Here is a 14,138-nt window from a genome sequence, read left to right as displayed (position 1 = left end):
AAGTTTTTAATGGTATGCATCGTTATTTGTTTACGTTTTAATTCCTCAGTCAACTCAACATGTACATTAACATCACATTTTGTCTTATTTTTGTATAACCTCTGTTCCACTTCAGCTCATATTTCATAAAAATGTCAACAGCAACAAAACTTGAATTTCAATGTTTTTTTATTCAGTCTATACGACAACTGAACATACTGTACAATCTTCATAGCCTTCAACAGTAAAGAGACAAACATACAATTAGTCCTCTCATGGTTAAACTATGTTAGGTATACAGAAGAAAGCACAGAAACACTTCAGATTTGGCATATCAACAAAAGCCCAGCTTTTCAAGCTAGAGAGCATAAGGCAGTGACTTTCATAATCAATTTAGGCCTTTTAATGTATTTTAACATTTGGCATATTCATACAGGGGTAATACAGTCAGTGCATTTTTCAGAGATTCACTTGACTTGTTTATGCAACAGCTTTCGAAGACAGCACCATAATAATCCTTAAAGCATAACTCTCGCCAAAATGCAACCTAGGGTCTTTTTGTGAATGTACCCGAGTCAAACTTTCGTTTAAAAGCATATTTAGGACGGAAGCGGCACTTTTAAGATTTACCGTATTTTTGTTTTTCGGTCAAATGGCCTTTTGAATGGGAGTGCTAGGGGCACTTTTATGCTAGCTTCAAAATCACTATTTTTAAAACACTAAGAAGGCTCGACACAACATGAAACTTTGCTCGAAGTATCACCAGGTGCTCTACACCTTAACGAAAGCATTGACAACATTGTTTGTGTACCCAGAGTTTACAAAAAGAGAGGTTTTGAACAACTCACCGTAGCTCTTGTTGTTTCCGGTCGCTACAGTGCAGACGCTCTATTGCTTGCTCCTGCTTGCATATTTCTGCTGATAATCTTGCTTTTCCTCTGAGAGAAACTATGAGCAGCGGCTCTTGGATACTTATAAATCACTGGACTATACATTTTTTGTAGACATAGTAGGCTATTGTCATATTTGAAAAATTTTCTGCGTGAGCGTGGCCTACCAATAGCTCAAGCCTGTCCTAAAGTGACTGTAGCTCAAGCTAATTAGCAGCAAGATGCCACCCTTCTCCATAGAGGACTACTACAAACTCCTTCAGAAGATTGCAGTTCTGGAAACCAAAATTTACCGGTTAGAAGTAAATATGGAAGTGAACGGATCATGTGGAAATGACACCACTTTACCAGTGACCCAAAACAATGGACAAAAGCATGCTAACACACGGCTAACTAGCACCAGCAAGACCACAAAGAAACAGGAGGGCTGTGGAACGGATAATAAATCAACAAGTGGTAGTCCTCCCTGGAACTCTTTTGGTGCAAAGCCTAAGAGTAAATCATTTTCCTGGGAAATGGGAGGATTTACTAACGGGCAGGCACAGCGCCCTGAGATTTGTGATACGACCGGCTGGCCTGCATTACCACCCAGGCAGAGCGCCTCTTCAACCCCTGTACTTAGTAGGACACGGTCGTGGACAGCTGCAAAAGGGAAAATCAGCAACAAAATGCCTCCCCAACAACTGAGTGTGCAGGTGAAGAACAGATTTGCTCCTCTGTTGCAGGACCCTGGACATGACCTGGATTACGTCTCATCGTCACACAGCAGGGTAAGGACTGAGAGCAATTCTAAAAGTAAAAAGCTACAGGGAAAGCTAATGACTGGGCCCCAAACTCTGATTGTGGGTGACTCTGCTGTGAAAGATATAACAAGCAGTAAAAACACCAAAATACTCTGTTTTCCCAAAGACATGGTGTCTAACTTGGCCCAAAGAATCCCAGACATCGTAGCAGCACACCCAACCGTGAAGAACATTATACTGCATATAGGGTCAAATGATGTTGTAAAGCAAAAGTCTGAAGTGCTGAATCGTGACTTTATGAATCTGCTGAACACAGTCAGCTCACTAAACGCAAAGGTGTTTGTCAGTGGCCCTATACCGCCAGTCAGAGGAGGAGCTGAGAGTTTCGGCAGACTGTTGGCACTGAACAGATGGCTTTCAACTGCATGTACCAACAACCATTCTATGCAGTTCATTGACAATTTTAACATCTGCTCCCTTGGCCAAGGACACGAGACAAGATGAACCAAAACAAGAGGAAGACACAACAAAGTGCGGCAGTGAGCCACCACAGCCCCCACCTGAGCAAAGATTTGACCATGGGAGACCAAAGACCGGAGATGAGAAATCTCAACACCCCTTCTCACCCGTCCAACACTCCTCAAACCCCTTTGACAACCACGAAAGCTTTGAGGACCTCTTTAAGGATACGTCGCTCTCCCCTCTTTCCCCCATCCCCACGTTGGAGTTCACTGACCAGATGAAGCAGCTGGTAAATGCTGGAACCAAGTATGCCCCACTTCCTTCTCCCATCGTAAAACGCCAGGCACCTCTGCCCCCTCAAGGACGGCAGTTAATTCCTTCTCCCCAAACTGATAAGGATGCTTGTGTGCAAAATGCAGTTAGCATTAACTGATATGGGCCGGGTCCAGGCTGCATGCCTTGTAGCACTCAGGACTTTTTCCAAGACAAGCCTGGGCCCTGCGTATTAGATTCTTCCACAATTTATGTTGTGATAGGTAATAGAAAAAGAATGGTGAATAAGCACGTAACTGCAAACTTTGCAAATTTAGCATCCATTCCTCGTCAGCCACAGTGTGTCCCAAAAAATGAAAACGCACTAACCCTAGCCCTACAAAACGTTAGGTCTTTGGCGGGAAAATCATTTTTAATCAATGATTTTATTATCAACCACAATCTTGATTTTATGTTTTTAATTGAAACCTGGTTGGACCATAATAACAGTGCTGCTGTTCTCATTGAGTCAGCCCCCCCTAACTTCAGTTTTATGAGTGAGAATAGAGTGAATAAGAAAGGAGGTGGAGTCGCCATTTTGTTTAATGACTCATTCCAATGTACGCAAATATCTTACGGAAATTTTGCTTCTTTTGAATATGTGGCTCTTCAGCTAAGATCCTCCCCTCAAGCTCTACTTCTAAATATGTACAGGCCACCTAGATACTGTGCATCCTTCTTTGATGACTTTACTGAACTGCTGTCTATAATCAGCTGTCTCTGGTAAGAAAAGATCTCCATGGAGAAATTTTATAGTTGTGAGAACAGAAAAAAAGAGTGTGTCGAAAAGCTGAACGCAGTTGGCGAAAATCTAATCTCCAGGTCCATTACAACACTTATAAAGAGAGACTTCGCATTTATAATATGGAACTAAGGAATGCAAGGCGGTCCTTTTTCTCTGACATTATTGCCAGAAACAATAATAATTCACATGCTTTGTTTGCTACTGTTGATAGATTAACAAACCCTCCAGTACCAGTAGCATCTGAACTGTTGTCTACCAAGGCTTGCAATGACTTTGCCTCCTTCTTCACAGACAAAATTCAGAAAATTAGACAAACAGTCAGTGCTTCCATATCAAGTACAGGATATGTGTTGTCACAGTGTGCACGCAAAACAAATTCCAACATGACACAATTTCATACGATCAACCTTAAAAACCTGGAGGACATTATACAACATCTGAAAACCTCCTCCTGTTGCCTTGATATTCTACCAACGGGTGTTTGTAAAAATGTTTCGAATTGTTTGGCTTCTGATCTTCTACAGATTGTAAACACATCTCTGCTCTCAGGTATCTTCCCACAGGCCCTGAAAACTGCAGTCATCAAGCCACTCCTAAAAAAGAACAATCTAGACACGACACTAATGAGCAACTATAGGCCAATATCAAACCTTCCATTTTTAAGTCTTAAAAATCATAGAAAATAGTTTTTTCAACAACTCAACCTTTTCTTATCGCTAAACAACAGTTTTGATGCCTTCCAGTCAGGTTTTCGACCACACCACAGCACTGAGACGGCTCTTGTTAAAGTCTTTAATGACATCCACTTAAACACAGATAGTGGCAAAATTTCAGTCTTAGTATTACTTGATCTCAGTGCTGCATTTGATACGGTAGACCATGACATATTGCTTGACCAAAAACTGGGTTGGTCTTTCTGGCTCAGTACTAAAGTGGTTTGAATCCTATTTAAAGAATAGGGACTACTTTGTGTCTATAGGTAATTATACATCTGAGCATACAAATATGTCGTGCGGAGTTCCCCAAGGCTCAGTTCTGGGGCCTCTTCTGTTCAACATCTACATGCTTCCACTGGCTCAGATTATGGAAAACAACAAAATAAGTTACCATAGTTATGCGGATGACACATAAATTTACATAACCTTATTGCCAGGGAACTATAGCCCAATACAACAATTAAATATGTGCATTGAACAGATTAATGATTGGATGTGCCAGAATTTTCTTAAATTAAATGAAGAAAAAACGGAGGTGGTTGTTTTTGGAGCAAAAGAGGAACGATTGAAAGTCAGCGCTCAGCTTCAAACGACAATGTTAAAAACAACAGAAAAAGCAAGAAATCTTGGTGTAGTCATGGACTCAGACCTAAATTTTAAAAGCCACATCAACATAATTAAAAAATCAGCCTATTATCACCTTAAAAATATATCAAGGGTTAAAGGACTTATGTCTCAGCAGGATCTGGAAAAACTTGTCCATGCTTTTATCTTCAGTAGACTTGACTACTGTAACGGTGTCTTTACAGGTCTCCCTAAAAAATCAATCAGACAGCTGCAGCTGATTCAGAACGCTGCTGCTCGAGTCCTTACTAAAACCAAGAAAGTGGATCACATCACTCCAGTACAGTACACTGGCCTCCAGTGCCTCAAAGAATTGATTTCAAAATACTTTTACTGGTTTATAAATTACTAAACGGTTTAGGGCCAAAATACATTTCTGATCTGCTACTACATTATGACCCACCCAGACCTCTCAGGTGGTCTGGGACAGGTCTACTTGTTGTCCCCAGAGTCAGAACTAAACAGGGGGAAGCAGCGTTCAGTTTTTATGCTCCACATATTTGGAACAAATTCACTGATAAAATGGCTGTGGCTGGAAACAACAAGAGATACGGTGAATTGTTAAAAACCTTTTTTAGTAAACTCTGGGTACAAAAACAGTGTTGTCAATGCTTTCGTTAAGGTGTAGAGCACCTGGTGATACTTCGAGGAAAGTTTAATGTTGTGTCGAGCCTTCTTAGTGTTTTAAAAATAGCTATTTTGAGGCTAGCATAAAAGTGCCCCTAGCACTCCCATTCAAAAGGCCATTTGACCGAAAAACAAAAATACGGTAAATCTTAAAAGTGGCGCTTCCGTCCTAAATATGCTTTTAAACGAAAGTTTGACTCGAGTACATTCACAAAAAGACCCTAGGTTGCATTTTGGCAAGAGTTACGCTTTAACAGACCACTGCGTGGAAGCCATTTCTCCCCTACAACTCTGCTTTTCTCAAGAGCATATCCCTCATTCCAGAGTGTGGAGGAGGCTGGATGTGAGTAAGCAACAAAGAGGAACAGATTTTAGATCAGTATTCATTTTAAATTCGGTGGCCAAGCTTCAACGACTTTACTATTGATTCCATGGTGTCAAGAATTACAGGGCAAACGGTTGGCTAGCTTATGTTTACAGGGCAAACAGGGCGATTATTCTTCTGAAGTAAAAAAGTCAAGATTACCCATTAACATAAAAGACATGTCATTTTGTACAGGCTAACAGTGTAATAATGACTGTACAGTACAATAAGGTGCCGACTAGAAATTACTGCAATGACAATGTGTTTCTCATTGGAAGATGACGCAACACAGCAAGCAATTAAGCATACACAAAGGCAAACATGTATTTTTTTCATTTTGGTTCATAAAACAGAACTCAAACAGAACACTGCATGAACACGGATTTCAATCAACCAACGGTCTCCTAATGAAGCCCCTCTCATTCACAACAATGCAGGAGTCAGGCAAATCATTTATATGTCATTTTCTATGAGCTGCAAATTTTGATTCCTTCACAGCATGTCTGTTATCTTTAAATCTTACACAACTCGCCAATTGAAACATAGTTATCATACCTACAGTAACCAAGTTACAGGTAGACATTAAGTTACATACAAAACAGCTAAAACTCCTGAAATTAACATAAAAACAATTACAGGAGACCCTGTCAAATTATTTTCTTAATTTTTGTGTATTTGCATTTCACAAACTGTGGTAATCATGTGTTATAGATCACCTGCCAGCAGAAATGCTACAACCTTTAGCTAGCAAACTCATCCTGATGGTTCTGTAAAGAAGCAAATAACCCCGAGAGCTGGTAGAGTTGGTTAATTGCAAAACAGCAACGTTTTCACATAGTTCAACATTCTAGTAAACATATTATAAAAAGAACGATTTGTCTAAGTGCTTTTGTAAAAGATGCAACATTAGATGTATAAAGAGACATGTATAAAGCACTGACATCAAGTACAGTAGCAAACTTATACACAGTTTTTAGTTCTTTAAGAGTTGTTTTGTCTCTCCTCCAAGAGAAATATGATTAAATCAACCACAAATGTGTAATATTTACATTTCTAAAGCACTTTTCAACACATGCTGAACCTCAGCAAACTAGACATTTTTCTTCAGACAACACTGCCTCTCAACGAAAACTTCATTACCCTTTTAATAAACAGACACACAACAACACCGGCGACCAGGGAAACTTTGCTAATGTCTGGACAGTCAGTACACTTGTTGAACCACAGCTGAAATGTTCACAGTTCACAGTCCGTAACCAATAAGATGGGAAAGTCGCTAAATACCATATTTTATACAATTGAAAATCACAACAAATGTGCAAGTCTTGCACATCATGACACAAAATAAGGTGCATTTACAGCGCATTTTCCTGTGAAGTTGTTATCTCGGTAATAAAATGGTGATATAATGCAAAAAATGCTGCAAGGCCCAGTGAAAGATTTTTTTCCAGCTTTTAATAAAACCATGCTCCAAGTTGACACAATTTTAACTGAGCTCATCAACACTTCTGACGATGGTAATTCAAAGGGGTTGGCCTGAAAGGTAACTACAGGGGACAAACACTGACCTGACTTGATGGTTGAATATGCATAACTATCCATTATCAGCTATTGAGAAAGGTTGAACTGTTGGTTGAACTTGCAAAAAGTGACAGATTTCAGCATTACATCGGCCCACCTCACAGGACTGAATCTTTCCACCTTTTTGTACAGCAGACTATCAAGAGCACACAACCATCAACAGTTTTGAGTACTTACAGGCATTATATCTGGTGCACAAACTGAATCTGAATCAGTTAGTCCTGTCTATAGGACTGCCTTGCACAGAACAAGGCACAGTCTGATGTGGGATGCTGCTACATGTTTTACAAATGCGCGATTACAAATCGACACATAAGCACACTATTTTACATAATATTTGTTCTTAATGTTGGTGCTGCACAGCTGCCTGTCATCTGCAAACACTCTCACAGAGACTCAAATTTGCGTCAATGAGCGTACCATAAACTACAGATGTTCAGCACTGAGGAATCAACTGAACAAAATTTCACTTGACAGCAAGAGGGCACACATGATACCTTTTAGAAAGACAATTAAGCTCACAGTGTAGCAGCTTTCAAAAAGCCGAGACTGGCCATATTATGCGAAGTCCGTAGGCTGCATGCATTGACACTGATGGAAAATCCTCATAGCACACTTATGATTACAACAGGGGAGTATACAGTGTATATGCATGGTTCTCTATGACGAATCCATTGTAACAAATGTGGCCCCTTTGCATGTCCTGCATCCCTATAATCTTTCTAAATGTGTTTACAATAACTTTAGCTGACTTGACAGCGTGGGTCTCTCCTGCAAAAGAAGATGTATGATTACATTACCATCCCTATCTTTGGTCTGCCATCAGGACAGAACAGCTGATCAGATCCAGCTGCTCTGTCACAGCTTCAGAAAAATCGAAACATCTTTTGGGATTTTAAATACAGCCCATCACTGATTCCTAATTTGTATTCATCCGGTCGCCCCGCCGCACTGTGACCTCAGTCCTACAGCAGGGCATTGGACATGTTACTGTTCTGCCAGCGCAAACAGGTGGTCTTGCAATGCTTGTACAGGTGGGAGGACTGGCTGAAGCGCTTTCCACACTTGAGACATGCATAGGGCTTCTCTCCTGTGTGGACGCGGATGTGCTTCTTGCAGTCAGTCAGGGTGAGGAAGGTTTTGCAGCAGATTTTACAGGCGTATTTCCGAGCTCCCTCAACCACCAAGACGTTATGCTCCGACAGAGCCTTCTTGCACTTTGACAGGACGTCTGCTGAAGCTCGGGTCAGCTGAGGGGGGAGGGAGGTGGGCCTGCCATTGTTCATCTCATATCCACCGCTCTCGTTTAGGAGCAGAGGACTTGCCAGACTTGAGGAGGAAGAGGCAGCATCCTGGAGAACACCACCCACTCCCTCTTCTCCTCCTCCTCCTCCTCCCATGCCAGCGGCCATTTTCGGAGCAATACGTCTGTAACCGGGGTAACCCAGAGCAGCGGCAGTCACTCCCCCTGCTCCTCGTGACGGTCGCCCCAGGGAGTGAAGACCTAGACTAGAGCGCTGGAAGTCCAAACCAAAGGGATCTCCCCCTCCACCCCCTCCATGCCCTGAACTACCACTTTCCCCACTTCCTCTAGGGTTCCCTAAACCATCATGCAGGGGGCGGAGGAACAGAGAATCCGCGTGTAGGTTGTCTCCAAAACTGTTGCGACTCTCGCCACTGAGCGGACCCGACTTCAGAAGAGAGGAAGACGCGGAGCCTGATGAACCAGCAGCTTCCTGTCTGAGCAGGAAGTGGTGTGCTACAGCATCGCCAGTTGTTGTGTTGGGGAGGTCATCTTCTCCGGCTACCAACCCTGCCCCGCCACGCCCAAAATCCTTAGGGCTGAGGAAGCTAGATATGCTAAAACCAGGTTTGGCACCCAGTCCGCTATTACAGCCAAAACTTCCTTTGACCCCGGCGCCGCCTCCCATGCTGCCCTTGAGGAGCGGCTGCAGCAGAGAGTCCGAGCTGTGTTGGGGCTCAGTGGTGAAGCTGCGGTCGCTGCTCTCTGGGCTCAGCTCCGCCTTCTCCTCCTCCTGGCCCCCGGACTCAGCCTGCGATGTCACGTCACTGATTTCATCAGTCGGCTCAGGCGAACTTAGCGGCTCTCGTTTAACCACCACCTACGTGGAGCAAAGGAGGAGTTTCATCTCAGGCCAAAGGAGATTTACATTCTTTAGACAGCGGCTAAACTAGAGCAGCATGATTTTACGTGTACATGCACAATCCTTTTGGGATTGTCAGTAAGCCTCATTCAAGAACCTGTACAAACGGATTTCTTTTTTCTTTAATGGCCCATATGAGTGATTTAAGAAAACTCACATTCACGGTTAACTAAATATTTAGTTAACAAGCTTCCAATAAATATTTGACCTAAATCCAAATGTGATTTATCTTTCTGTTTAGAGATTGTTGTCTGTTTGGAAATTTTCTAATTTATTTCATATGTTTTCTCTATTATCTACCCACAATCTTCCGTTTTATCAGTAGTTTAGTTTATTTTGTGAAAAGAATTCTAGTTAAATTAAATATTAAGTGAAGAGGTAGAGTGAAATGAATGCATTTGGTAATACCTTGTCATTTGCAAGTGCGGTCATCATTTCAAGTGATAACCAGTGGGAAAAAAACACTTGTTTGACTTAATAAATGTGCAGTTTAAATAGATTACAACATTAATATTCTGTTCACCATATCATCACCATGTCTTGCAGATTTACTGAAAGGTTTGAGAGCATTTCACACTGTGAAAGCTGCCTCAGGGTCTTTACACAAGTCGCCTTCCCAGGGATCATCCTCTGTTGCACCAGGCAGTGTTGCATCTTCACCTACGTTGTGATTTGCTTTTATCCATCTCCATGACTGGCATGTCCCCTTGACTGTTTTGCTTTGGCAAAATGTTTTTTTAAGCACCTAACTTAATGTCAAATCATATCTGTTACAGTACAGCGCTGCTCTGATGACATGTAAAGCTGTATCAATATTATAATACAGCTGCCAACTACGTATTATATTCTAATTTGTTTTGGGTCCCATAACATGACTACTGACACTGCTGAATTCCAACGGCAGGACTTGAAGCTATGCTGTGTGTGACGTTCTTCTTTGTACTTGGGCCATGCATTATGCACATGATCAAATCTCACGAATACACACCTGCTCACTAATGGGTGGCATTTATCAGGTAGAAATAGGGAATTTATGATAACAGGTTTGTGCAGTTAAGTGTTTTAAGAATCTGACTTATACGAACACACATACGAGCAAACCTCATCAAATTAAAGTACGAGATTTAGGATACAAATGTTCCATGCGGCTTAACGAGAGTTACTATGTCAAGAACAATAAATCTGGCTACAACGTTACCTTCTGTTCCTGTTCTTCTGCCTCCTCCTCCTCGGTCCCCGATTTGTTCTTCCCAACTGCTCTGTTGACCTGGTGGTCCTGGTCTTCCATGTCCTCTTCCTTCCTCACCCCTCCCTGCATTCTACCCAAGTCCTCCTCCTCACAATGCCCACTGTCTGACTGGCTGGGCATCTGAGGATCATCTTGTGACACCCCTACTAGCCCAGTGATAGCGGCATCCAATTTGGATTCATCCTCCATCTTGTGGGAGTCGGGGGAGAGTAGTGCTCCTTCTTCTCGCTCGACGCTCAGCCCTGCTTCTCCTAACAGCCCTAAGTTAGGAGCCGAGGGGCGCTGCCTTTGCCTGGGTCTCTCCTCTGACAGGGCCAGGGAGGGCTTGCGTTTTTGGAAGCGTCGGATTGGGAAGGAGGCTCTCTGGTCGACCCCACTACTGCCAACTACATTTCCAACTCTGTCTTCCTCCATCCCACCCAAAGCAGAGCTCACCAAGCTAAGCCCCAGCTGCTGCAAGAGGAAGGAGCGCTGCAACTTGGATGTGGCCGTGCTTGCTGCGAGGTTAGCATTAGCTGCTAGAGTAGGGTTCACTGCTAAATCTGCTACTTGCTGCTGCTGCCTGTGCCTCTGTTGCTCCAGCTGAGGGTGATGATGGGTGCTTCTGTCGGACGAGGGGGACATGGGCAGGGTGCGCGTGGTCAGGTAGTGTTTGCAGGCCTTGACTACGTTGTTGAGGTGCAGATGTGAGGCTGCAAGGAGCATATCCATGACATTGCTCTCCCCCAGCATCAGCGTTGAGGTGTACATCATGTCCACCAGAGCAGCAAAAGCTTCAGCTGTCACCACCTGCAAGTACACAGGAAGTTGATTCATCTTGTTGCCACTATTTGAAACAGTAGCAACACAGAGTTAAACAAAAATCTGTTTTTACTTTAAAACTATCACTTCTATGATTATCTGAAGTTGAAGACTCACTCTCTCCTCAACTCCTACCTCTGATCACCATCAAACTCATCCATTCATGACTACAAACATGAATGTACAGTAATGAATGCCCTCTTTTTTCACAGTATTATTAAGGTCCTAACCTCGCTGTCCAACTGGATCATGTTCATGCTAGCATCTCCCTCTGCAACCGTAAACAGGGCTCTGAAGTGGGTGCTGCAAGCTGCCAGCACCGAGCGGTGGGCCTTGAAGTGTCTGCTGCCCACCACGATGACACAGTCGCACAGCTGACCGTGGACACGCTGATAGTTGAGCTGCTGAAAGATCTGCTGGAAGTGGCCCGGGAAATCCATGGTCCTAAAGACAGAGGCAGGCAAAGGTTGAAGGCGGATAAGCGGGTAGAGGAAAAAAAATAAAAAATATCAAAGCTGATGCAATTAGTCAATGGATATTTTGTCGACACCAATTTTGATAAAGGTTTGTCGAAAAAAGCCAAACATGTAATGATTTGTCATAGAAAACTAAACATATTTGTGTTTAGATTGTTGGTAGGACAAAAAAAAGTTTGAAGACATCACATTTGAGCTCTGGGAAACAGTGATAAGCATTTTTCACTATTTCATAAACTAAATGATCAACTGATTCATTGGTTAACTATGCACAGATTAACTGATAAATAAAATATGTGTAAATTACAGCTTTAGAGACTGTAAAGATTATGGTGGCCTTAATGAGGGTATGTACAGGATAGATGGAAGTAAAGGTGGGGTTAGAGTGAGGTTTTACACAGATGATGGTTTTCATGTGCCACTTTTGTTTGTGAAGGTGTTGATAATGTTATTTGGGCACAGTGACAAAATAACCAAAAACTGAGATGGGGTGAAAACAGGCATACTGTAAGTGGTGGTGGTCCTACAGATTTAGAATAGAACGTCATTGTCATTGTCACTTGTACAACGAAAGTTTCCAAGTACTGGCCCGGCAGTGCGTCATTCTTAAGATATAACCAAGTAGTAAAAAAAGAATAAAATGATAAATATACATACATACAGGCTTTCATACCTGCATACATACACAGCAGCATCAACAGGCATACATACATCCTTACATACATCCTTACATACACAGTCACACTTATTGCACAATCCCTCAATGAACTATCAGTTCAGTTCAATTTAGCAGCATCGGTTTAGGTATTGCAGTTGGGTAAAAACTGTTTTTGAATCTAGCTATTTGTTTTTGCCCTGATGGATCTGTACCGTCTGCCTGACGGTAGCAGTTCGAACAGGGCGGGTGGCCTGGGTGGGAGGTGTCCTTTTAGAATGTTCTGGACTTTTTTGAGACACAACTGTGTAGCTATTCTTTCAGTGAGGAAGAGAGAGGGCAGCCGGCGATATTCTGTGCGGTGTTTAATGACCCTTTGGAGCGCTTTCCTCTGAGCCACTGTGCAGCTGTTGAACCTCACGCACATGCAGTATGTCAAAATGCTCTCTGTGGAGGCTCGGTAGAAGGACACCAGCAGTCTCTGTGGGATGTTGTTTCTCCTGAGTACTCTCAAGAAATACAGTCTCTGCTGGGCCTTTTTCAGCAACTCAGAGGTGCTCATGCTCCAGGTCAGGCCCTCCTCAAGGTGGGCTCCCAGGAAGCGGAAGTCCGCCACCCTCCCCGTAGTGTTATAATGTCCGCTTTCTTTCTTCTGTAGTCTATTATGAGCTCCTTGGTGGTATTCAGGAGAAAGCAGATAAAGAGGGCCTACACAAATTCCAGTGAAATAGTTAATGTGCACCCAGAACAAGGTTTTACAGTGGCTGAATTCCTTGCTATTGTTGCTGTGAAATTATATACGGTCTATGGAAATAACTTGCACTTTAGCTAACGTTACTGCCAACTGTTTACTGTTGCTTAAGAGATGATATTTACCGTGACAACCGCAATGACAACACAGCAGCTACTACAGGGCATAACGTTAGCCGCGCCATGCAACGTTTCTCTGCAGTTTAATACCGTTAGCTAGATAAGAAGTCTAGATTGGCTAACACATGACCAGCTAAATTAGCATATCATTCTATTGTTATGACGGTGAGATAAGAGAGCCAATAATAACATTACCTTGAATTTCTCAAAGCGTAGCTAGCAGAATCAAGAGGCCTTGACCAGAAACTGACGAGGCTAAAGTTAGCTACAGCAGAAGCAGCAACTTAGCATACGGTCACCTAGCTTGGACCGCTTGTTTGTATCGAAGCAGCTTTTACCCCCATCAAAGGTAGCAATAGCTGGGTAACATTTCTGCTGCTACATCCCACGTCCCCTTCGGTTTTGGCTATGGGGGCGAAAGCTGCCAGGGATGTGAGCTCACGGTGACCGTCTGTCAGTGTAACCCCCAGGCACAGTCAGATAAAACATCTATTAATACGACAAGTACTGACTGTTAATCTCTATGCGGGTCCGAGATGCTTGTTATCATTTCTAAAAAATGTATCACACTCAGACGGGTTTTCCCAACCAGACTCACAGGGTGGCGCTGTGCTTCACTTTAATGTCCATGGCATGACATCCGCCGAGGTGAATTAAGGGTTGCAACTATACGTTTCACCCACAGGGGGGCGCTGTTTCTCAGAGCCTGTGTATCCGAAGATTATAGAGAGGGTCAAGATGAAGATTATAGAGTGTCAATCAGAATCAAAAAAAAAAAAAAAAAAAAGCTTTAATGTGCAAGTAAACACGTACAAGGAATTTGACCCGGGCTCTTGACTTTTTGTTGCTTTCAATGTACTATTTTATATACTGTATATG

The 14,138-nt window shown here is 42.7% G+C and overlaps 1 protein-coding gene across 4 annotated transcripts; it reads right to left on the bottom strand.

The window, feature by feature from the left end:
* Positions 1–5,301: 5,301 nt before the first annotated feature.
* zbtb5 (zinc finger and BTB domain containing 5) lies at positions 5,302–13,911 on the bottom strand. Of its 4 annotated transcripts, none has more exons than XM_028567092.1 (4): positions 13,858–13,911; positions 11,489–11,702; positions 10,407–11,246; positions 5,302–9,166 (listed from the first exon to the last, which is right to left on the bottom strand). In XM_028567092.1, exons 1-4 carry the CDS (start codon positions 13,887–13,889, stop codon positions 8,009–8,011), a joined length of 2,244 nt encoding a protein of 747 aa, XP_028422893.1. In that variant the 5' UTR covers positions 13,890–13,911; the 3' UTR covers positions 5,302–8,008. The 4 variants fall into 4 exon arrangements, with proteins under 4 accessions (XP_028422893.1, XP_028422913.1, XP_028422883.1 ...); XM_028567112.1 differs by having other exon boundaries at positions 13,455–13,872; XM_028567082.1 differs by lacking the exon at positions 13,858–13,911 and adding an exon at positions 13,266–13,371.
* Between the last annotated feature and the right edge of the window lie 227 nt (positions 13,912–14,138).

This window comes from Perca flavescens, chromosome 2 (genome assembly GCF_004354835.1).
Source record: "Perca flavescens isolate YP-PL-M2 chromosome 2, PFLA_1.0, whole genome shotgun sequence".
Classification (NCBI taxonomy): domain Eukaryota; kingdom Metazoa; phylum Chordata; class Actinopteri; order Perciformes; family Percidae; genus Perca; species Perca flavescens.
This window is presented reverse-complemented; position numbering and strand designations above follow the sequence as displayed.